A 25,934-nucleotide genomic window follows, 5' to 3' on the forward strand; every position below is an offset into this window, starting at 1 on the left:
AAAAGAGTTTGAAAAATCTAACATCATGACAGAACTCTTGATAGGCCACTTTTAACAATAAAACAGGCAGTAGAAACAGTTTTTCAAGTATAAACCTAAGTACTAAAAATAGTAGCACAAGTATAGCAATCAGTAGCAGACAAAATGTATTCACAAACAGATCAACAAGTGAAATATGTAAGCAAGTACTTCTGTGATTGGTAACTGTGTACACCCAGTTCTATAACGGTGGTCATTGAGATACTGTAATGGACAAGTTAGGTCAAAACCCACAATTGAGCACTGCTGCATATATATTTATCCATTTGCAGAGGCAAGATCTCTAGAAACCTTGTATTTCCAAAGTGCAAAAGAACATCTCCTCATTTACTGAGCAGCCTTCAACATGCTCTGCATACATACAACATTCACAAGGGTAAAGTCTGAATGCATACAGACTCAGTCAGGTTTGAAGAAATACACAAGATGCATTAGAACTCTGCAGATGTCTACACAATTAATGCCTTGAGTTTTGGAAACTATATGAAAAAGAAACACATAGCATAGGGAATTACTACTTTTTTTAAATGGTGGCAAAATGAAAAAAATTAACCCAAAGCAAAAAAAAAAAGTCACCCAAAACTGAAAAGGTAACTGGACTTTTAGGATTCTTGATATTAATCCATTGGTATTGTTGCTTTGAGGACTTTATTTCAATCTCTAGAAATTTCAAAATTTCAACACTGGGATTATGGTGTTTGGAACTGTGTCTTTAAATAATAATGATTAGTTGTAAACTCCCACAACTCAAGAACAAAATGGCCCAGTTTAAAAATAAAGATCTTGAATAGACATTTCTGCAAAGAAAAGCACGAAAAGCCAATGGACACATGCGAAGATGCTCAGGTTCACTAACCTTTAGCTAAATGTGAATCAAAGGCACAGTGAGCTGCAACATCACCGCATCAGTCAAAACTCTGAAAAGAAGTAGCGGTCACGGTTTGGAGAAATTAGAGCCCTTGCCAGCCCTGCTGAGAAGGAACAATGACTCGGGTTCTACAGCAACCTGTACAACAGTTCCTCAAGCAAATTAAATCGTAGAATGACCTTATAATGCAGCAATTTCACTTCAGGCTGTATACCCCAAAGAAGTGAAGCATTCATTTTCATAGCAATATAAACAATAGCCAACGGGTTGAAGCAACCCACGTGTCCACCAACAGATTCACAAACAAAATACGCCTTACAAATATAATGGAACATCATTCAGCCTTAAAAGGAAGTTTTGTTGTAGGCTGCAACATAAATAAGACTTAAGAAAATGTGCATGTGACACCATAGAACTGTACACTAAAATAGGGTTAAATGTTCAAAATGTTAAAATATGCAACATAAAATGTTTTAATATTAAGAATAATTCAGGGACCAATATAGTGGCCCAGTGAATTGAGCCATCACTTTCAATGCAGGAACCCCACATCAGAGCACCAATGTGAGTCATAACTTCTCTACTCCCAGTACAGCTCACTGCCACTGTGCCTGGGGAAGCAGCACAGTATGGCACAAACACGTGGGTTTCTGCCAGCACGAAGGAGCCCCGCTGTGCCCTTTTGGGGAATGGTTCAGCAGATGATCAAGGTGTCTTCCCCTCTCGGTCACTCTACTTTTCAAATGAATGAGTGAGTGAATCTAAAAAAGAATACCTCTGTACAGAAAGTTAAAATCAGATTTCTCCAAAATGATTTTTTGTGAAGATTTATTTATTTTTATTGGAAAATCAGATTACAGAGAGAAGGAGATACAGAAAAAAAGATCTTCCATCCACCAGTTCACTCCCCAAGTGGCCACAATGGCAAGAGCCAATCCAAAGCCAGGAACCAGAGATTCTTCCAGGTCTCCCATATGGGTGCAGAGTCCCAAATGTTTGGGCCATCCTCTACTGCTTTCCCAGGCTACAAGTAGGGAGCTGGATGGGAAGTAGAGTAGCAGGTACATGAACCTGTGCCCATTTGGGATCCCGGTGGTTGCAAGGTGAGGATTTTAGCCACTAGGCTATTGTCCTGGGCCCTCAAAAGAATTTTTTTAAAGCCATAAATAATTTCCTGAATGTATTCACCATCAAGAAAGACCCTTGAGTAGTTTGATGTGGTCAAGAACAAAAAAGAAAAAAAATCAAAATATGACAAAGTGAGAGCTGCTGGAGGGAATCTCAATAATTCATAAACTTTGAACAATGCCCTAAGCCACACATATATAATGAAAATATCACACACACCTAGAGCTTTCTATAGCTGCAAGACTCTGCACATCAGATAAATAATTCAGACATGAACTTGTTCACCAGGGTATCTAAGGGCAGTAAAGGGCAAAGGTCAGGCTCCTGTCCCATTCTTCTAATGGTTATAGATTTTTCTTCTCCAGAAATGCATGTTGCTAGTGCCTTGTGACTCAGAAAACTGTGTGGCCTCAATGTGTGATCTCTCTTTACTAGACTTGTTCTACTTTGAACATTCAAGGTTAAAGGGAAAAGAAATTCAAATCTAGCTTTTATCTACTTGCACTTTATGCAGGTGTGGCTCTTTTCATGACTAACACTGCTCTTGCTATGTGCAGCCTAGACTGCAACACCTTCAGTGACCTGCCTCGTGACAGACCATGACTTGCCAGGCACGGATGCATGAGAGGACGGCCCAACACACTGAAGGATGGGAGCATTTTGTCTTATCATAGAACCCAAAGGAATGTCTTCCTGTCTTTACTAAGAGACTTCCCACTGATGTTATCTGTTGTGACAGCTTTATGTATCAACTTGAAGGGCTGTCAGGTGCCCAGATACCTGGTTAGGCATTATTCTAGGCATGAATGGGAGGGTGCCTGCGGAGGAAATTAAGGTCTGAATTGGTGAGTGGACTGAGTAAGGCAGATTGTCCTCCCAAAAGTGAGAGAGCCTTGTCAATTGAAGTCCTAAATAGAATAAAAAGGCTGAAAAGGAGGGGCCTTCATCTGTCTGACTCCTGGAGCTGCAGCTCAGGCCATGAGCCCTGGGGCTGGGGAGGCCAGCGGGGCCCAGGCTACCTAGCTCAGGTTCCTGGGCTCACCTGCACAGTGGGTGTTGGGACCTCCCAGGGTTGGGAGGTCCAGTGGGGCCCAGGTCCTTGGACAGACCTGTGTGATGGGTGCTGGGTCTATGAACCCTAGGGGCAAGGGATCCGGTGGGACCTGGGTTGCTTGGCCTGGGTCCTTCAGCCCGCCTGCCTTATGGGTGCCAGGTCCATGAGTCCCATGGATGGGGGCCCTGCTCGCCCTGGTCAGGTGGCCCAGGGCACCAATGACACTGGGGAAAGCTCACTGACTGCCCAGGGGCATGCTTGTAGGGAATTGGTGCGTGGACTTGCAGCAGTCTGGTGATGGAACAGGTTGGGGACTGTGGAACCTGGGGTCTCACACTCAGGATTTGTGGCCTAACTGTAGAGTTCATGTGTCAGAGCAGGGTCTTCTCAATGGAAAAGATGGAGCAGTGGACGGCTGACCCAGATGCATGTGGAGGATATCACAGCCTATTGGAGCCTACAGACAACATCTGGTACCATAGGAGGACATAGTAGAGGAAGGAGGATTGGACAACTACTCCAGCCAAGCATTGAACAGCAAATATCTGGGTAAATGGAGACTAAGATGGACTATTCAACCAATGGACATTGGAAAGGGTTCCTCACCCTTGGATCAGTGAGATCGACAGAATTTCAAAACTAGCAAAACCACTGGGCAGAACCCTTGGCGCATGCACCACACTGGTGACCCTGGGTTGATATCAGGTGGCTATTCCCATCCCTGGGTACTGGGGTGGTCAGGAGTCTGGGTACAACTTCTTCCCTTATCTTCCCCCTTACCTGAAATACAGGAAGAAGAAATAGAAAATTTGGAAACAATGATCACACCCACTTTTCCCTAACCCTGGATCCTTCCCACCCTGATCAAATATGTAATCATCAAAAATAAAACTATTTAAATTAAAGTGAAATAAAATAAAATAAATAAAATCCCAAAGAAGTGAAAGACCTCCACAATGAAAAATTTCAAACACTGATGAAAAAAATCTTCAGGGACACAAAAAATGGAAAGATGTTCCTTATTCATGATTCAGAACAATTATTGCCATTACAATGTCTACATTGAGGGCAGCCACCAATGTTGCATGGTACATGGCACACTGAGGGTTTCTGGGCCTAATGGTATGGCCTGGAGGCTGGCCCGCTGAGTGGCCCGCTGGGCCATGGAGGGCAGAAAGAACAGCAGTTATGGGTCTCTCTTGGTCAGGCTGCTGTACCCACTGGCATTAGCAAGAGCTGGATCTGTTAGTGGGTCTGGCAGGGGGGACTGGGAGCCCATGCTGAGGATCACTCTGGGACAGACTGCTGCACCTGCCAGCACGGAAGAGGAGCTATCTGGGCAGGGGGCCTAAAGGAGCAGCACACTGGGGCTCCCTCTGCCAGGCTATAGCCCTTGGCACTGAATGGAGTTCTCTGATTCATGAGATGGATCCATTAGCTGAGACTCTAGTCCTGGCTGCTTAACTTTTCCATGCAGCTCGCTGCTCACGGCCTGGCAAAGAAGCAGAAGATGGCTCAAATCCTTATGTCCCTACACCCATACAGGAGACCTAGAGAAGATTTGAATCAACTCAGGTCTGGCTGTTGCAGCCATTTGGGGAGTGAACCAGTGGATGAAAGATCTCTCTCCCTGTCTTTCCTTCTCTGTGAATATGCCTTTCAAAAGATAAAATAAGTCACTAAAATACTTAAAGAAGGAACATTCCAAACCCAGGTTAAGCAAACCCAATGTCCCCATCAGCAGGAGCTAACTACAGACTCAGTGATCTGCATCCTTCAGCAGTCCTCACATCAAAGGACATAAATCTCATGAATGAATGACATGGGACAAGATCATATGAAGATTGGCAATGTGGAAGGGTGATCTCTATTCAGACACAGAACAGATATATTTCCCCTCTCAGCTTTCCCTCTTGAGCCACCTCTGAACACGTCCCACATTTATCTGATCTCTTCACCTTTTAGATAAACTTTAGCTTAAAAAATTCAAAAGTCTATACTATATAAAGCAATGTACAATTTCAGTGCAATCCTTATCAAAATACAATGGCATTTTTTTTTTGCAGAATTTGTAAAAGCAATCTTAAAATTTATAGGGAGAACACGGTATGATAGCCTAGTAGCTAAATCCTCGCCTTGCATGCACCAGGATCCCAAATAAGAGTCAGTTCATGTCCCAACTACTCCACTTCCCGTCCATCTCCCTGACTGTTGCCTGGGAAAACAGTAGAGGGTGGCCCAAAGCCTTGGGACCCTGTGCCCACATGGGAGACCCGAAAGAAGCTGCTGGCTTCAGATCAACTCAGCTCCAGTCATTGCGGCCATGTGGGGAGTAAACCGGCGGACAAAGTTTCTCTGTAGATCTGCCTTTCCAATAAAGAAAAATAATTCATATGGAATCATAAAAGACCCAGCCAGCCAACAAAATTCTGAATAAGTCAAACTGGAGGTGTCCCAATATCGGACATCAAAGCTATAGGAAGTAAGACAGCATGCAACTGGCATAGTAACCAGTACATGACGGGGAGCCCAGTCATGAATCCACATACACACCACCAACTGATTTTCGGCTAATGAATCAGACTATAGAGTGGAGTAAGGATAATCTCTTCAACAAATAGTGCTGGCAAAACTGGATGAAAATGTAGACTAACGATATTAGTTCTATACCTCTCACTATATAAAAAATGAACAAGCTGGATTAAAGACTTAGATATAATAAGCCCTGTGACTATGAAGTTGCTGGAGAAAATGTAGGAGAAACACTCCAAGACATTGATGTAGGGGATGACTTTTTTTTTAAAAGATTTATTTATTTTTATTGGAAAGGCAGATACACAGAGGAGGAGAGACAGAGAGGAAGATTTTCCATCCACTGATTCACTCCCCAAATGGCTGCAATGGCTGGAGCTGAGCCAATCCAAAGCCAGGAGCTAGAAACTTCTTCCAGGTCTCCCACATGGGTGCAGGGTCCCAAAGCTTTGGACCACCCTCTACTGCTTTCGCAGACCACAAGCAGGGAGCTGAATAAGAAGCAGGGCTGCTGGGATTAGAACTGATGCCCATATGGGATCCCGGGTATGTAAGGCGAAGACTTTAACCACTACACTATTGCACTGGCCCAGGGATGACTTCTTGAATAAGATTCCCAAAGCATTGCCAACAAGCAAAACTAAACAAATGGAACTATATCAAACTCAGGTGCTTTTGCACAGCAAAGGAAACAATCAAGCATGAAAGGACATCCAACACCACGGGAAAAGTACTGGCAAAGCACCTATTTGACAAAGGATTAATAGTCCAGGTAGATCACTACCAAAAAAAGTAATTTGATGGAGACTTGAGCAAAGTACTTCAACAGCTCCCAAAAGAAGAAATGCAAGTGGCCAACAAATGGATGGAAAAAATGCTCAATATCAAACATCAGGGAAATTCAGATCAAAACCACAATGGGATATTACCTCACCCCTGTCCAAACGACTAAAATCCAAAACCACAGAGTAATGCATGCTGGTGAGGATACGGAGCAAGGGGAATTACTTACACACTGTTAGTGGGATTGTAAATGAGCACAGTAAATGAAAATCAGTATGGAGATTTCTTTAAAAACTAGATTAGATTTCCACATGATTCAGCAATCCCAACTCTGGGATTGCTGTATACTGGGTATGCAAAAGACCTGAACACAAAGATTCAAAAAAATACCTGTAGCAGCAAGTTTATAGCTTCCAGTTCCTTTGCAATGACTTTCTTTACTGGCTCAGACAGATTTATTTAATGAGCTTTTAAGATCATCTTTTCAGCCTGTAGCTTTCATCTTTGATCTCCACACCAGTATCTGATCCAAGTTATCTATTAGTGGGACATCCCCAAATGCCTTTGCCATCTGCTAGCAGACACCGGGCGGGTCAGGCAAGCCCTGTCGTGATTGTTATCAGTTCCAATGAGTTCAATTTATTATTACAATCATAATACAAATACAATTGATTTATGCTAGAATTACAAATCAATTCCTCATTTGTCACTCTGCTTTTGTCCAATGAACTACATATAAAACCATCATGAGGCTCAAAGTGTTTGACATTTTTAAGGATCCCTTCTCTTTCATAGCGGGTCTAAACCCCAGGTAATATTTTATGGCCCCTAAATTTTCCCTCTTTAATCCTTGACAATTGAAAGGAAATGATTATTTGTATAATTATTTGCTTAATGTCTATAGACCCAATAGGTATACAGACAGTAGAAAATCAGCTTCCTTATGAAGGATCATCCCTTCTTCAAAGGAAGAGATAAGAAAACATAAAAGGAAAAGAAGCCAATACATTGAATTATCTCATGCTTAACATTCTTCCCAAGGTTTTACTAAAGCTGCTACATACAGTGGAAGGTTCTCCTTAAGAATTTGGGCTAGTAGGTCAGACTTTCCTTATCAATTCTAGCTTTGCCACTGTCTGACAGCGAGTTACTGGACCTTTTTTTACCTGTTTCCTCAATTATAATAGCAATAATATTAACCTCTATTCTGTGAGGTTCCTATAAGGATTCAAAAAGTGATTAAATATATATGTAGAGAATATAGAAAGTTGTCTGGCACATGGCAATCACCCATAAACATTGTGTTTATGTTGTAATTGCTATTATCATATCAACAGTACCTTATACTATACTTTCTCATATTTTACGGTGTTTTTGAAAAACAACAGCTTTTCATTAAAGTCCCCATGGTTCAAAGTGCCCCCGTGCACCATCCTGAAGAGCAACGCTATTCCTTCAGTGGGGAAGCGGTGCCAGCACATGGAGGAAAAGAGGCACACGTTGATTGCCTTGCACAAGAGCTCCCAGGAATGTCCTCTTCAAATATAGGACACAGAGTGCTCAGCTTAGCTTTTCCTCCCACCCTAGGGGAGGTGAGGTGTTCTGACATCAAAGTGCTGGCCCCAGACTGGGGGACGAACCCAGCTGCATGCAGGAGAGTTAGAGGAGGAATCAGGCAGTAAGACACAACTAGCAGCAGTTGAGGCTGGTGGGCAGGGCCCTCTTCCAGCCTCAGCTTTCTACACCTCGAGGCTCCCCCTCATGACTTAACCCGGCTGCCCTTTCAAGACAGTGCTGAGGAGCACGGTGTTGCTCCTGGCTTTCTCCTTTTTCAGTCAAGGTGATTAGGATCCAGGATCTTCCCAAAAGACTAAACATACCATGTTCATATGCCACTGCATTTGCTCATCCTACTCCACTTCTAGCTGGGGTCTTCACGCTTGTTTCAACACACGGCTCGTGCGCGCGCAGGCACACACATACACACATAATTATCATTTTCAGTCCCTCACTGGGGCCAGCTCTCTGTGCCTCACAACAAGCTCTTACGAAAATAAACTTTTGGTGAAAGGTTAATAGTTAAGATCAGGACTTTCAATTCAGGAACCCTGGAGTTGGAGCTTTGATTGTGTGACTAGAGAACTTAACATTGCTAAGTCCCATTTGTCTCCTGTGGAAAGTGAACACCAACTTCTCTTTCAAGAGGTATGTTAGCACAGGCTTAGCACAGGCCTGATTTACAGTAAGCAATGAATAAAGGGAACAATTCTTCATGTGTTGTGCTAATGAGAAAAGTCTCACCTCTGCTCCCTCTGCCTTTTTCCTTCTCTTCCTGGTAACTTAACTTACTTTGAAGAAACAATGCCTTCTGTTTTGATGCTTAGAATCCCAAAGCAGAGGTTCTTTTAATGAAATTCCAGTGTAGGGAGCATTTCAGTGGCCCAGTAGAAACGAAGGCTGAACAGCAGTCTAACTCTCATGCTGCTGCTGACAAGTCAGCCGACTTTGGGCAAGTCGTTGGCCTTCAAGGCCTTTGGAATTCTGTAGAATAACTATTTAGTTTCTTACATGCTATGACTCCATTTGCAAAGATGATTCTCTAAATCTTTCGTTTAAATTTGAGAGCACTGGCTGAGTTTTATCTTTTGATACCTTGTTGTGTTGCTTTATTTTCTCTTAATTTAAAGTGGTAGTTGAGAGAGTGTGGAGATAATTCTAGATTTGAATTTTAGGACCTATACTTGGCTTTTAGCAGTTAAACTTCTCTGGGTCTCATTTGCCCAAGGCGCTGGACAAAGGGTAGGTAAGGGACAAAAACATTTAGAAATACACAATCTCTGAGACTCTAATTTTACTGTCCCATAGGCAAGTTTTAAGCTTTTCCTCTACTTCCTGAAGATTTAACATCTCTGGAATAAACTGATAGTAGGCCAAATAACATGAGGAAAAAAGAAAACATGGTAATTACGTGCAGATGCACCGAAGTCACAGAAAACACGAGACCCGGGAAGGGCCAGCTGACTGGAGTCCATTGGACTCGGGAAGGGCCAGCTGACTGGAGTCCATTGGACTCGGGAAGGGCCAGCTGACTAGAGTCCATCGGACCCGGGAAGGGCCAGCTGACTGGAGTCCATATACTACTTGGAGTCCAAGGGAGGAACAGTGCCTTGGGGCTGCTTGGGAGAAAGAGGAGGTATCCCTGGGTGAATAAAGGTTGGGTTGCTAGGCAGATAAAACTCTCAGGGAGTGACCCTCTGGAGAACAGGCAGCTGCAACGCATCAAGCTTCCTAGATCTACATTAGCAGAAGGGGCCACCTCAGGGAGACCGCTTGGATCTGCTGTTCCTTAGCCAACAGGCCGAGCTGTCAGATATTCGCTGTCATTTTCTGAGCCCTAATATATAAGAGTGTGTATATATATACACACTATTTTATATAGCACATATTACATAGAACAGCATTAACTAGTTCTGGCTCTCAGACAACTTATTACGAAATGTGCCTCCTTGTGGTTTCTGAATATCAGGCTATCTTACCAGGTGCCCCATCACTGAATGGGCTGAACAGAATCTTTCAGGTTTCCTCCTCCTTTGTGTGTGCATGTATGAGCCTCCTTTTCAAAAACCATTCTTTGCTGGTCCCAACTCACTCGTCCTTAAAACACTGAAGAGTAACACTGGTACAGCTTCCCTCACTGGAAACGCCGACTCACTCATGGCGAATTCACCAAGCCACACTAGGTCCGCCATTTTCAGGCTTTCTCTCCCCTACCTGCGCCGTGGCTGTGGGGTGAAGTCAGACACTTTTTGGGGAGGAGTGTTAGCAGCAAAGCCCGGGGAGGAAATCTCTATCCAGCAGAAATGGAGAAATACCGGGGAGCAAGATGAGCCCAGCAGAAACAGATGGCTTTCACTGTGGCCTTTATGACTTGCATGATAATGAAGGAAGGTAATTCTGGAAGCTTTGTCAGTTTTAATGGTCCCTCAAGCACTAAGCAAGACAGCAGTTAATGGGCGGCGTCCGTAAGGATTTTTCTCTCCTCCGACAGCATCATTTTGTATTTGCCACCACTGTCAGTCAGGCCAGAAGGACGGGGACGACTTCCCTGCCAGCCTACTGACCCCACTGTGGCAGTAATAGTTACCAGAATTTTCCCTCTGCTTTTGTCTAGTTGTCTATGTGATGGCACTTACGGCTACGAGATCTGGGTCCCCTAAAATCACTACAGGCTTCGTAATCTTGCAAAAGTAACTTATAAAACAGCAAGATGAAAATAATTACCAAGTCACCTGACAAATGCCACTAGTACGGGGTGGCAACAGCTTTCAGAGGCTTTCAGCCACAGCATCGGCCAGCCCGCCATTTGCAGCCCCTCCAGACCCGGACCGTGGAGGCCGCGGCCGGTTCTTCTCCCCCAAGCTCAGGACTTATTTCTGGGGCAGGAAGAAACGAAAATTAGCGACAAACAAGCTCTCCCAAGTATGGGGCAAGTTTCTCGCCACTGCCCACATGGCAGGGCAGAGAGGTACCGCTCGTCGGCGCGCACACGGACCCTCGGCCGGACAGGACGGTGAGCACGCCGAGGCACCAGGCGGGTCGGCCCAAGCGCGGCCCAAAGCTCTAAGAGGGGCCTCGAGCGGGGACAGCAAGCCGCCGAGCCCGAGCGCTGCGGAGAAGCCGTGAAGACGCAGCAAAAGCAGCCGCTCCGGCGCGCCCTCTCGTCGCCCGCGCCCGCACAGCGCGAACGCCCACGAGCCCCCACAGTCCCTTGCGACGGCCTCCCGGCGCCGTCTCCTAGGCGACCGCTCAACAAGATGGCGGCCCCCCAGAGGCCGGGAGCGCCCCTGCTCTGGAGAGGCGTGGGCAGTTCCCGCGCCCGAGCCCAGTCCACACTGCTGCAGCCAGAAAAGCACCGTTCTTGCTGGTCTTTCCCCATGGGGCAAAAGCCGAGAGGGACTTTCACCAGAGCGCCCTCCTACCTGCTCCAGCAGCTCATTCGCCACTCTCAGGAGTCGGACGCGGACGGAGAGGAGGAGGAGGAGGACCAGGGCGAGGCTCAGGGCGAGGGCGAGTCCCAGGAATCCGAGGAGTCCTCAGAGTCCGAAATGCCGCGTTTGGAGGTGTGCTCCCCGCTCCCCACGTCCGCGAGTCCCCGGGCAGCCGAGCCCACTGCTCCCGCCTCCCTTGAGAGCCCTCTCCCCTTCGCTCGGGCCACCTGGGCCCTCACCCGCCTGAAGTCGCTTCCACCTGTGCTTTTCACGCACGCACCTGATTTCTGTTAGTCGAGTTAAGGCTTTAACGGTTGTCTGGTTGCACTTTGACAGTGCTCAGAATAGAACTTGCCCTGGGTACCGCGAACCCCTGTTCCCGTGACCTGAGGCGCTGTCCCCCCAACAACTCTAGTCCACTCTTCCCGCAGAGTGACTTAAAAAGTTTTGTACATGATTTCCGTGTGATCTTTGTAAGCACGGCTTTCCCACAGAGGAAGGATGCTTTCCAGCCGCTCAGCTGACCCCGTTAGTATGTGGAGAATGCTTGCAGCATTTCCACCTGTGGCCTGCGGTGCTGGCGTCTCTAGGCTTAGTGCAGAGCTCTTCGGAGCACCACCCAGTTTGCACACTTGCACATTTTCTCTCTCCTGACGCTTTCCACATTACTTCCTTTTCTTGGCTTATAATATACCGCTCTTCTGTCAAAACCATACAGTGACTTGCTTCCTTTTCTTTGCCGTGGCTGCCAGGAAACTCAGTCAGCATTTTTCTTCATTTCAGTCGTTTTTTGTTTGTTTGTATTAGGTTTTCCCCCTCCACATTCCTCTGCCTTGGTGTAGTATAAATCCTTTAAAATTCTCTCTGGAAGATGGAGAAGTGGATGCAATGCCCTCATTCTGGGATGCTCCTCTGGCTTCTCTGTGCAGCCCTTCTAGTTCTTTCCGTTTGTTATGGGTCCTTTCCTGCTTGTCCTGTTGCTGCTGACTCCCCCTGTGCCCTGCTGACCCTTCTCTACAGCTTATACCTGTATGTTTGCATTTTCCATCTTTCATTACAGTCTTTTGATCACTTTTTAACTCTTGACCTATTTCTTCCCACACCTTTAATTCTCACTTTTATCTTTCCTCTTCCACTTCTTTCTATGTGGACATTAATTATGCACATAAAGTTATTATTTTGGTCACCTTTGGTTGATATTCTCTGCTCCCATTAACAATGACTGTTACACAACTGTAGCAGTGTTTTTGTAACTCTGAGATGTTTGCCTGGTTTCCACCAGCTACCACCCCAGAGGGATTCACAAATGAACTACCTGTATGCTTTATTATTCTAATTAGCACATGTTCTTGGGCTGTGGGGTTCATTAGTGCCATAGTAATCAGTCTTCAGTATGCCATTAACAAACCTTGGAAGGGCTTGACTTGAATTAGCTATTTGTTTTTTGGCTTGTGTTAAAAGTTTATTACTTTTTCCACTTGCATTCAGAACCTTAATGTTTATTTTGTGTTCTCTCTGTTTTGACTTGTCATAATCAAATTTTAATGTGCTAAATAAATGAAAACTTTTAAAAGGAAACATTTGGATGCTGATGCTCAGTGCTGTGTGTCTTAGCCTGGCTAAGGGCTGTGACGCTGTGTGGTGACCGCAGTGATCACTGAGTGGCCATAGTGAGTTAGCCTCTGACCTCAGAGGTCCTTAGGAAATTAAGGGAGGCTGTACAAAGCACTGCCCTTGCAATCAAAGTTGTGTTTGAGGTGTGGTTTAACCTTCTGTTGATTGTGTGATCTTAAACAAGTTACTTAACCTCTCTGTGCATCATCCATGATGTGGAAACTATAGCTCCCTTATAGCAGAATAGTCAGAATTAAGTGAGACCCTATATTAAAATGCTTAATGCTGTTGTTATTATAGTATTGATTGAACAACACCTGCTAAATGATTGTTATTTAGGAAACACTCAGAGGTGTTCACCACAAAAACTAACGTGTGAAGACTGCTTGTAGGCAGTGCCTACTCCTGGGGTGCATCAAACTGGGGAGAAACTATTGAAGTTCTTCATAGACTGATACAGAGTAGGCTCTCCAAAATTATAGATAGAATGCTATCAACCATAAAGCTAGAAGATGAGAATCTGAACGTGGTGATCCTTGCTCTCAAAGTGAGATAAGAATGTAGTAGTAATTTAGCATCTATGGTGTTTAATATGTGATTTATACAGATGACAACTTGATTGCAGGGATCATGGAAGACTGAAAGGGAATAGACTGATCTGAGCAAAGAGGTGAAGTGTGGGCGGGTATAGGGCAGTTTTCCCTACTGAGGAGTGATGGGTGAGTGCAGAAGAAACAGCTAAAATAGGGGCCAGATGATGGAGAGTTCTGTGCCTGGTGTATGTACCTGGACTTGAGTTTTTGAGCACTAGGTAAGTGATGTGGTGACCAGGTAGAATTGGAGGAAACTAACGCTCCTACTGGAGGTCAGTAGCAAGGTACTAGCTCTATCTATTGGGCAGGAAGGGTCTGGATTACAGTGATTACAGTGACAGAGGAAAGGAATCTAACAATGAAAACATTTAAGATGAGGTAGTTACTATTAGGGGGTCTATGATTTGAGCTGGGGAATGTTAAGGCCACTATCCATCAGGGATGGATGGAGATGAGGATAAAGGAGTTGGTTATATAAACTCTGCCTAGAAGTCAGGGGGATATGTGTATCATTAGCTTTGAAGTCCATGAGATCATCTTAGAAAAAAGAGGGAAAGAAGAGGCCAAGAATAAACCCACAAGGGTACAGACATTGAAGGCAGATGAAGAATCAGCGAAGTAAAACAGGCTGGACCAGTAAGAGAAGCAGGAGAAATAAGAGCTATGAGACAGGGAAGCCAGGAATGGGTGATGCTGCCAATGGGTTAAGTGAGAACAGGCCTAGAAAGTGCTCATTAGCTTAGCTTGTTTAAGGTCCCTGAAGGCCTTGGCAGGTGCTTTTTGAGATGTGATGGAGACAAAAGCCTCACTGCAGTGAGTTGAAGAATGAAAAGGGATGATGGAGAAGCACACATCTCTGGAGAAATGTGGTTATTAAGGAAAACTAGCTGTAGCTAATAAAACAGGTGAAATGGGCAAAAGAGTCAGTGTTGCAGACCTGGGGAAGCAAGCAGTGAAGGGTGGTGGGTTAAAAACAGACCCAAGGACAAACTGATGAGTTCTGAACAAGCTCCACAAGGAAATGGAAGGGAGCTGGGGCAGAGGAGAGAGAAGCATCTGCCAAGACCGAGTGAGAGACTTTGTGACAGGTTGCTACTTCAGAGTTTCTACTTTGCCCCAGAAATAGACAAGAAAGAGTTTGATGCGAAAAGGAAGAAGAACTGAGCCAGAGCACAGCTTGAGGAGCGAGCCAAAGAGCCATGCCATCTCCTATGCCCTCCCAGCTCCCAGGTCCACTGCCCTCCTTGTTAGTCCAGATTTGAACATGCTGCGGCAACTGGTTTCAACTCTTCCTGGTTCCCCCAAGAGACCATGCATGCCTTTGGCCCTGAGCTTCTATACTTCCTGCCTCTTTTCTTTTTGCCTGCAGTACTACTTGGCTCTCTCTCTTTCTCTCTCTCTCTCTCTCTTTTTTTTTTTTTAACCAAGCCCCTCCTTTTTCCTCTTTCTAACTCTCAACTTAGATTTCAGTTTAATTATTCTCTCTCCCAGGAAGCTTTTGCTAACTCCCCCCTCCTCTGTAGGACTGGCAGGAAGCAGCACTTTTGTCGTCTGTGTTGTAACATTGATCACACTTCTGGAATTTCTGTGTACTAACCCATCTCTTGAAGTGAACAGGCACCATTCTACTAATGTGTTCACCATATCTTTATCCACTGAGCCTGGCAAGGTGGCTGGAATTTGCTAGGCACTCTACAAAGATATTTTTCTCCTCAGTGGATCTTGAATCTGACACAATCCTTACCTCTACAATAGTCACGGTGAACTTGATTCAGGTTTGTGTACTGATGGAGTAGGTGCAGTCATGAGGCAGTGAGTCAGAAATCTGAGATTGGAGAGAAGCTGAGATTACCTGTGGATACACAGCAGGGAAGAAGTGTGATCAGAAGGGAACGGATGGATTTTGCGAAAGAGAAGGGTGCAAGACTTGAGTTTTTGTTAGTATCCAAAGCTCAGGTTTAGTAGGTGCTGGAATGATTAAAGGATAGGCACATTTGGGACTAGAGCTGGAGTGCTATAGTCTGAAATATCTAGGGCAGAACAGTTGAGCATAATGGATAGATTTAGAGCATGGGATTGGACGACAAATTGTATAAAGATCAAGTCTAAAGTGTCTGGAATTAAAACAGGATAGCATGGGGTGGGGTCGGGGGAGCATGTGCTGGAAGTAGCAGTGCTGAATGGCCACCCATAGGGATTCTGAAACTACTCAAGATGAGGACTGGCTTTATGAAGGTCTGAAAGTGGCCAAAGCCCCAAGGGGAAGATGTCATACTGTCAGCTGCAGAATCTGAGCAGCCATGAGGGGTTGCTGTGCAGTATTGCCTTGAAGATCTGGGAATGCTGACGGTTAGGCTTGTTTCCATGTGATGGCATCTTCCTGCCCTTCAGTAAGGAAGGAATGTTTTCTCATCCCCAGGAAGTGGAGAGGGGTGCAGTCAGGTGAGCTTAGAGATCGAGGGAGAATATTTGGGTGGGCAGGTAACACTGCCACCTAGTTCTTTCCTGGGCTTTACACAAAACATCGGAACTTTGCTTCAGAAAGATGTGAACAGGCTACTGGGAAAGCATGAAGGAAACATTAAGATGTGGAATTATATCAACTAGCATTAGCAGTCATTTCGTGGAGAGCACTTTCAATGCTTCATACTCCATGTGAAGAGTTTTATATGAATTATTTTCCATTCTCCCTAAAATGCTAAAGGAAGCACAAGGGAGGAAAGACCTATCCTCATCTCTCCTAGCTTTCATAGCTGGATCTGCAGCATAGACTGACAACAAGCATCACAGGAAAAAACCCTGCATATCCTCTTCAAAAAGTCCGATTTGAAAGAGAGGTTCCATAGCATGTTATGAAAAGGGGAGATGGTGCAGGTCACTCCTTGTGGTGGGGGCAGGCAGGGTTCCAGAGGGTGGGTGCTTCTATGGGAAGCATGTGGAAACTGAACCAGCAGGTGAAAGATCGCTCACTCTCCCACCCTCTCTCTTTCAAGTTGATGAAAAGAAATAAACATAAAAATATACCTACCTAAAAAAAAATATATATATATATATATACCTATCTCCAGATTATGCAAAAGATTCTGAAGTTGAATAACAGGCTAGCTGTGAGAGCTTGCTATAAAAGTGTCTGAATCCAGTCTTCTCTCCAGTGGTGAGTCAGTCTTGTCTGATTATACTCCTGGGAGGGAATTTTGTGACTGAGTCCCTTCTGGAAGCCCTGTCTGTGTGCAGTTCCCAAGCCAGTGAGTTACCTCCATGTAGGCAATATTTGCTTCTCTAGGTTAGTAGGAAATGGGAACGGGAAGCAAGGAATGCTCTACAGTAGCACAGGCCTACATGCCTGTCTCCTCAATCCAACAGCACTGTTGATTCTGAAGGAGTGTAGACCTGGAAAGGGGCGTGCAGCTGTCACCATCTCTATGTTGGTCATAACTAGTCCTAGAAATGTGCCTGATGTGGTGACATGACCCGTGACTTCTTGAAGTCAGTGTTGCTGTATTGGTCATCATGGAGTTGGAGGTCACACAAATACAACGCCCACCTTTTATCTCTTCTGTCATTTTTGAGGAAAGTACATGTTTGGCCACCATTGGACCATGAAGTTGCTTGCAATCCAAGGGCCAACCTCCTTATGGAAATGATTATCAAGCTTGTATTAAATTTTCTATGTCATTTGAATTAAAAATTTAATAGGAAATGAGCTGAACTGAACTGAATGAAAAGAACATTCAGGGGAGTAAGATGTTAATTTGAGATAAGATAACATCTTTTGGGATGTGGGACAAGCAGTAAAATTGCCACAGGATCGGTTAGATTTGCTTTTCCATTTAGTCACATGATATCTGTGTGGTTTTGGGTTAGGCAACATGTAAACCATAGTGTTTTCATCTGAAAAAAGGACACAAGAATATGTACCTTAGGTTGCAGAGTGCAGTGAGTTAAGATGCCACTTGGGGTGTGCGTCTTTCAGACTGGAGAGAGTTTGCTGCACTGCTTCTAGCCCAGCGTCCTGCTAATGCGTTCTGGGAGGCAGTGGATGACGGCTCAGGTGCCTCAGGACTCCGGACTCCTGGCGTCAGCCTGACACGGGCCTGGCTCTCTGCAGGCATTTGGGTGTAAAAGATCTCTCTCCGTCATCCAAATAGGTGAAAATAAGTAAATAGATGTTAAAAACAGAAAAATACACATATATACCTATTTCAAGGTTATCAGAGGGATTAATGAGTTAATCCACTGAAAGCTGTTAGCCCAGCACCTGGAACGGAGAACTCAGTTTGTGCTGTCACCACTAATGTGTTTCTTCTAAGAGTTGATGGAAACAAAGACATTGATTGGACTGACATTTATTTGGTTATCCTTGGGTATGTATGTGTCCTCAAAACAGAATTTGCTTTGGGTGGTGACTTGTGGCATGCTGGACTCTGCTCTGGGCCTGTGGTACACTGAGTAGGTGGGAATATGACAAGTTGGCTGTGTTTTCCCTAAGGGCAGTCTCTTCTTTTTGGGTTTTTTCTGCAGGAGGAATTTGATGGACTCCTGAGAGAGGAGGCTGTGGCTGAAGCACTCCACCACTTGGGGCGCTCAGGGTCTGGAACTGAGCAAGTCTACCTGAACCTCACTTTGTCAGTGAGTATTGACAGGATTGCCACTGACCGCCAACGTCACAACATGGGCTAGACTGTAATTGCTTTGGTACTCATGGATTTCTCTTTTTCTTTTTCTGGTGACATTTGAAACTGATAAGAGATATTTATGTAGATTTTGGACTTCAAAGAGTGCCGATTGCTCTTTGAATCAATGTCCAGATTCTTTGTTTCCATTTTGTTCATACTGTCTTTCATCTTCAATAGTCTGTATTATAAAGATCAATACTTTCTTTCCAGAAGGTTGAATTTACTTCTGTAAAACCAAACACTCTTTTAAGAATTTTCTCTCTGATCAGTGAAAATGCACTGAAATTTGTATTTGAGTCTGAGGGAATGAAGAGGTTTGATGCTGATGTGTCTCACCACCAAGCAGGTCTGCACCTAAGTCACTCTGAACAACATCTGACTTGCCTAAAGATACCTATCCTTAAAGGAAAGCAATCTGTTGTCATTCTTCCACTGGTTTTGTTTCTGAATATTTACTCCTGGTTGTAGAGTGACCGAGATCTCGGCTCCAGTTGCAGCAGGAACCTGTTCTAGCACTTGGGCTTCTCCCCTTCTTTGTCTCCGGTCCAAAGAAATGCTCTAACTCTGTAAAGCATCGCAGTTCCTTGGCTATCCCCTGACTACATGGAGATACTCACTTGGAAAAAAGTATACTGACATTTTACATTAGCACCATGATCCTTAAGATTTATGTCGTTGTAGGACTACCTGCTTGGGTCTGACTCAGTAAGCTATTCAAAAACATTAAGCTCTTTTCACATGTGCTGCTTCCATGGCGTGCCCTTTGAGGTGAGCATGTTAAAGCTGTAATCTGTTAATGTTTTCACCTCCCAGTGTTTTATGGATGGCTTAGCCAGGCAGGCAGTGACACACGGGGAGTACACTGTGCCCTGTGTTAGGCATTGGAATGGTGGATAATTCCAGCAGCCAGTACATCCCCACACAAGTCCCTTTCAATCAACATTCTACTTATGTATGTAGTGCTGTGCCTTAAATTGATCCACCAAAAAAAAGCAATTCTTTAAATCTTATTTCAGCTAGATGGACTGAAGCTTAACTTATTTTATCACTGACCTCTTACATTCCAGATATTACATGTTGAGTTACTCTGCCTTAATAAGCAGTCTTACTGAGTACACTTTCTTAGGGTTGCCTGGTTCCGTAATTTTTCCCTTTATGGCTTATTTGTATTCTACATTATCTTAGTCCCTACTTTTTGTTATCACTAGTGTGCATATCTTTTCTCCTACCAAAATCATGAATTTATTAGGGGCAGAATATAGCTCTATTCCAACCACAGTACCCTGTCCATGGTAGAGATTCTGTAAACAATCATTATTCTTCATCAGAACTTGAGTGGAATGACTCTTCATTGGATGTGTGTTTTTCTGACTCTGGTGTCACAACATAAACAGGTAACATAAGGTTTTTGTTCCTTGCAACATATTTCCTCCCCGCTCCAACCTCCCTTAAAATTCACTGAAAGCAATTTCTTTGGAAGAATTTTGGACCAGGATTTACAAGACTTCACTAACTTGCTTTGTGACTTCTGGCTGTTTACAAACCTCATATTCCTCATCTTGAAATTGCAATCACTTTGCCGTACAGATCTCACAGGTGTATTTGATCAGATGTGAAACATCTTTGAAAATGAACCCTGTGAAACTGTAGATAGTATTGTTAGTGATCTCTTGATTAAAACTTCATTTAAATTCTAGTCAATTGCTTTTTCTTCCAGTAGATACAGGTTTTGTCCTTATTGCTTTTATTATTTTTTTAATGTAAGACTGCTGTAAAGGTCTTCCTGAACACAACTTTAATATGCCTTTTCATGTTGTATTAGTTTTTGCTAACAACACTAATTTCCTATGCTATTATTTTCTTTCGAGAATGCATTTTTAATGGGGTCTGTAGTCTGTTTTGGATCCTTTTAGTAATAGGCTTTAGATTTTGTTCTCCCAAGTCTGTAGTTTTTAAAGGCATTCTGTGTTTGCAGATGCTGTAAGAAAGCTGCGAGTAATGTGCTAAGTAACAATAGAATCTTCTCTTTTCTCAGGGTTGTGACTTAATTGATGTTAGCATTCTCTGTGGATATGTTCACCTGCAGAAGTTGGATCTTTCTGTAAATAAAATTGAAGGTATGTAATTATCACTCAAGTAGATTAATCATTGAATTACTTCAAAATTTCAGTGTTCGGATGCAGTGTATTTTGATAATACCAAATGTGATATAAGTGGTTTCTGGATCAATCTATAAATCGATTCTTTGCTTCCCATGCCCAAAAAGCCCATTGACTGATGAGTACAGAGAAAGGTCCGGGTTATGTTGAGACACGCTCACCGACATTTGAGAGGATATGGAGTGTTTGCTTTAGCTTTTCCTTCTAAAGGGTCAATCAGATCTTCAGCACTTATTGAATATTTGATAATTCCCTCTCTTCTATTAGCTATTCAGTGTTGATGAATTAGTCCCTTTAATGGTGGATTCTGGTGTTACTTTGCATTTCCGTTTTAATCCTGGCTGTCTCCTATTAGGATTGAGAACCAGGGATTTACAACTGCATTTTCCACTGTTTTTTTCTGTCTTTATGTGTTAGTTGGTTCTTTCCACTGTAGCTCCACTTGTAGTTCTCTGTAAATATACTTATTATGATGCCTTGTTCACATTTCCTGGAATTAGTCCCATAGTTATTATTTTCCTCAAAGCTTAATCTTTGTTTCTAAGTATTCTGATCTTATTTGAAGTCAATGATTGTTTCCTTTAGAAATCTAGGGAAATGGGTCCAGCACAGTAGCTTAGTGGCTAAAGTCCCTGCCTTGCATGTGCCAAAATCCATATAGGCACTGGTTCTGATCCCTGCAGCTCTGATTCCCATCCAGCTCCCTGCCTGTGGCCTGGGAAAGCAGTCGAGGACGGCCCAAAGCCTTGGGACCCTGCACCAGTGTGGGAGATCTGCAGGAAGGTCCTGGCTCCTGGCTTCAGCTCAGCTCTGGCCATTGTGGCCACTTGGGGAGTGAACCAGTGGATAGAAGATCTTCCTCTCTGTCTCTCCTCCTTCTGTGTATATCTGCCTTTCCAATAAATTTTTTTTTTTAAGATTTATTTTTATTATTTTTTCTTTGGAAAGGCGGATATACAGAGAGGAGAGACAGAGAGGAAGATCTTCCGTCCGATGATTCACTCCCCAAGTGAGCGCAACGGGCCGATACTATGCCGGTCCGAAGCCAGGAGCCTCTTCCGGGTCTCCCATGTGGGTGCAGGTTCCCAAAGCTTTGGGCCGTCCTCCACTGCTTTCCCGGGCCACAGGCAGGGAGCTGGAAGGGAAGCGGGGCTGCCGGGATTAGAACCGGCGCCCATATGGGATCCCGGGCGTGCAAGGTGAGGACCTTTAACCACTTGCGCCACCACGCCGGGCCCCCAATAAAAATTTAAAAATTAAAAAAAAAAGGAAATCTGGGAAAGTTAGCAAATCATTATTTCTGACCTATTCACTATTCTGATAATCTTTGTGCTTTTGTTTGTCTGCCTTTTTTAAAAAGAGAAAAGAAGATTCGTTTATTTTTATTTAAAAGGCAAAGTTACAGATGGAGAGGGAAAGGCAGCGAGATCTTTGATCTGCTGGTTCACTGCTCAGATGGCCACAGTGGCCAGGGCTGAGCCAGGCCTGATCGGGTCTCCCACATGGGTGCAGGGTCCCAAGGCTTTGGGCCGTCCTCGACTGTTTTCCCAGGCCACAAGCAGGGAGCTGGATGGGAAGCAGGGCTGCCGGAATTAGAACCGACGCCCATATGGGATCCCAGTGCGTGCAAGGTGAGGACTTCAGCTGCCGGGCCTGAGGCCAGACATTTCCAGGGTTAATGTCAGATTCACTCTGCCCACCTCGCACCTGCAAGATGGTTTTTATTTAACCCGATAAGAACATTCGGCCTTACGGCAGGCTGAATTGTGCTTCATACTAAGAGCCAGGAAGGGCTTGGTTTGGTGTCCTTGCCGCCTGAGCAGAGGAGTCCACAGCTGCGTGGGAGTCTCTTGGTCAGGCAGCCCCCCACTCATCACATGCAGCCAACTCAACTCTCAGGTTGAGAGCCTGTGAGGTGCAGTGCTAGTTAGGGTACTAACCTTCCAGCTACTTTTCTGATGGAGATCAAATTTCAGCCTGCATCAGACTCACAGCTTGCTAAACCTCACTGCAGAGTTTCTGATTCAGCAGATTTGGGGTGGGACCTGAGAATTTGCATTTTGAATATTTCCTGGACCACACTTTGAGAACCGCTAACGTAGACACGAGGTACTTCTGCCATCTGCTGGACAAGGCTGTCACTGCACCGAGTAGGGGTCGAACTAGACCGTGGATTTTCCTGCCGGATTTCTTTGAAAACATCAGCTGTCTACAAAGTCAGATATGTACTTGCACGCCTCCCTCTCTATTTAAGTACTAGTTGGTGCTTCAAGATATGTCTCTATGGTATCAGTATTTACCTTGGAAGTTACCAAGAAAGATCCACTCCAGTGCAAGTTCAGAGGGATGTGTGTCTGAGCTCATAATGGACACAGGGATATGACTTGTAAAGCAATTGCAGCTTTTTCCCTTAGGTTTCCTCTCACGAGTAACCTTCCTTGATTTGCTCATTAATTTCCATGTAAGTGTGAATATGCCAGTGTACTGTCTCTCTTAGAATTGTTTATACTTACAAAAAACAACTATGATTTAGAGAAGCGGAGTTTGCTTCTGAAGCCAGAAACCCCCCAGCTAGGAGACCCTGTTCACACTGCCTGTATCACGGTGAGCGCAGGGGGCCGCCGCGTGGAGGTCCTCCGTAGAGTCTCTCCATAGAGGCTCTGTACGCGTGGAGGCTCTGTACGCCCTCTGTGTGGAGGCTCCCCTGTGGAGGCTCTGTACGCCCTCTCCGTGGAGGCTCTGTACGCCCTCTCCATAGAGGCTCTGTACGCCCTCTGTGTGGAAGCTCACCGTGGAGGCTCTGTACGCCCTCTGTGTGGAGGCTCTGTGCGCCCTCTGAGTGGAGGCTCCCCGTGGAGGCTCTGTACGCCCTCTCCGTGGAGGCTCTCCGTGGAGGCTCTCCATAGAGGCTCTGTACGCCCTCTGTGTGGAAGCTCTGTGTGGAGGCTCTGTGCGCCCTCTGAGTGGAGGCTCCCCGTGGAGGCTCTGTGCGCCCTCTGTGTGGAGGCTTCTGCACTGAAGAGTGGGAGGGTTGGAGAGATGGCGGCTACTGCTGTTTGGGGCAGACAAGGCTGTGTGATTGCTCAGGGCTCTTCCTCGTGGGGCTCCGCTGCCCTGAAGTGAGTCTCGCAGTGAGGGCTCAGAGAGAGGCAAAAAACACTCCACAACTTTTGTTTTCTATTTAATTTCAGTAGTAACCTCATTAACACAATAATCCTTTGCTTAGTATTCAAGGCTTGGAATTTTTGCCTGGAATGAAATGACAAAAAAAGAAGAAGAAGAAGAAGGATCCCACAGCTCAGATATACATTTAGAGTACCCACAGTTAAAGTAAAAAATAGCAATATCTTAACTCACTTCAAATAATTAGTGAGGTTTAGGATTACATCCAACTAAAACAAAATTAAATGTACAACAAAGAGAGTTTCCTAATTGTGGTGCTTCTAGTCTTTCTGAGAAGACCTAATTCCATTATTTAGGGCTAATTATCAAGCGGATTATCGGAGGCTTTAGTTTCTCATCCTTCCTGCTGAGGCTGGCAGTTCTTGAAGTGTGGGAGCATTAGCAGCTGGAGGGAGAGTGAGCAGGGCGTGCAAGAGCCCTCAGTGAGAGTGTGTGGAAACAGGAGGGAGGGGGAATTTTCCACTCTTTTTGCATTTGACTCCCTCCTGATTTTATTCTTTTTATTTGTCTGGAATCCCTAGGAGACCCTCGCGGTCTTAGCTAGCCCACGTCCTACAGGCCGTTTCCTGGCTGCGTCCTCTTTCCTTATCGGCTCACCGTGCTCTCTGTTTTTCTTCCAGACTTGTCATGTGTGAGTTGCATGCCTTATCTTCTAGAACTTAATGCTTCTCAAAATAAACTGACTACATTCTTCAATTTCAAGCCACCCAAAAATCTCAAGGTAGATTTTATCAATGTACTAATTGCATGTATTAATTGTTTTGCAATGCATAGTAAGTAAGCAGTGTGTTAAATGGCTTACAGAGTATATTAAGTAAGCAAAACAACACTACAATAGAGAATTCACAGAGAATAAGACATAGAAATAAATAGTGCAAGTGTCTGAAATTAAATTTAAAAAGGAGAATCTGTGTTATTTATTTTGGAAAATAATGGTTTTCAGCATATAATGTTTTTGAGAGGTATTGCTAGAATATACTGTTAAAAATAGGATAGCTAGGGTTGGGGTCAGGGCATTCCCCAAATGACCACAAAGGCCAGGAGCTTTCTGTGAGTTTCCCACAAGGGAAGGCTTGGGCCGTCTTGCGCTGTGCTCTTGGATGCATAAGCAGGGAGCTGAACTGGAAACGAAGCGTCCAGAGCTCAAACTGGTTCCCATATGGGATTTCAACACTATGCCTCAATGCCAGTCCCATGAAAAATTTTGTATGAAAAATCTGTAAAATTTCTTAGAAGTCAAATTTTATCTATTTCCATTCATTTGACTGATCTGCTTTCTTTTGTTCTTATGGAGTAATAGTGGTTTCAAGTTCCCATTCTTTCTTCTCTGCACTTAGTCTTGTATTTCTGAAGCAGAAAGAACTGTCCGTGAACATTGGTTTACGAGACAGAGTGCTGCGCTGTAGAATGGTGTGTTTTCACATCCATCCGAATCACTCAGGGCTCTTGTGAAAATGGATTCTGCCTTAGGTGGAGGGTGGAACCCGACATGGATTTCTGGCAGGTTCCGGTGTTGCTGGTTGGTACTTGTCTGACCCCTCAGTAGGCTCAGGAAGGTTAAGGGACTTCCTGAACTTTGCTAGGAGATAGCGGAGCGGGAGTTGAACCCAGTGCCATACCTCTTTAACTTCACATTCTTTCTCAAAACTATTCTAGGAAAACATTTTCAACAACAGCTATTGCTCCTAATCAACAACATGAGATAAAAACATTCAATAACTTTAAGCATTTACTTGCTTGCAAAAGATAAATATTATTTAAAAAAAAAAAGGAAAAGGAAGAAATGTGGTGGGTACTGTAATACAGGGAGCTAACCCCCGCAGCCCGGAGCACCCACTTCCCGCTTTGGAGGACCGCGGGAGTTCCAACCACTCTGATCCCGGTACAAGGAGTTCTATCTCTCCTCCTCTCCCTGTAGAATCTGCCTTTCCAATAAAAATAAGTAAATCTTTGAAAAAGTTATTTTAAAAAGCCCCAGTGTTCTTTCATTAATGAACTGTATCCAAAAATATCTTTTTCATGTGCAATTACAATGGTGAATATGGATTTAAAAAGTGTAACATACTGTTCTCTTTTTCTCACCAGAAAGTGGATTTCTCCTTCAACCAAATATCTGAAATGTGTGATCTATCAGCTTACCACGCTCTCACTAAACTAATTTTGGATAGTATCCTTTGAATGAGTTACAGGGAAAATTTGATTAATATTTATCTATCCACTAAAGACAATGTACCAGTTTAGATGAAATATTATTATATATGTAATTTACTAGAAATGTGATTCATTTAAATAATTAAGAATCGAAGAGATGTTTCTA

The 25,934-nt window shown here is 44.2% G+C and overlaps 2 protein-coding genes across 2 annotated transcripts in view; both read left to right on the forward strand.

Moving 5' to 3' along the window:
• EXOC4 (exocyst complex component 4) overlaps nt 1–25,934 on the forward strand; it is an 817,909-nt gene that overhangs the window by 545,995 nt on the left and 245,980 nt on the right. The window lies entirely within an intron of this gene.
• Nucleotides 10,288–25,934, forward strand: part of LRGUK (leucine rich repeats and guanylate kinase domain containing) — an 87,729-nt gene continuing 72,082 nt past the window's right edge. Inside the window, exons 1-6 of the mRNA XM_040987473.1 lie at nt 10,288–10,352; nt 11,011–11,524; nt 18,121–18,228; nt 20,311–20,392; nt 24,238–24,338; nt 25,703–25,784. Coding sequence (XP_040843407.1) covers nt 10,288–10,352; nt 11,011–11,524; nt 18,121–18,228; nt 20,311–20,392; nt 24,238–24,338; nt 25,703–25,784 — 952 coding nt within the window. The remainder of the gene's footprint in view (nt 10,353–11,010; nt 11,525–18,120; nt 18,229–20,310; nt 20,393–24,237; nt 24,339–25,702; nt 25,785–25,934) is intronic.

The sequence above is a fragment of the Ochotona curzoniae genome, unplaced genomic scaffold, assembly GCF_017591425.1.
Source record: "Ochotona curzoniae isolate NIBS_2020 unplaced genomic scaffold, NIBS_Ocur_1.0 contig_4692, whole genome shotgun sequence".
Lineage (NCBI taxonomy): Eukaryota > Metazoa > Chordata > Mammalia > Lagomorpha > Ochotonidae > Ochotona > Ochotona curzoniae.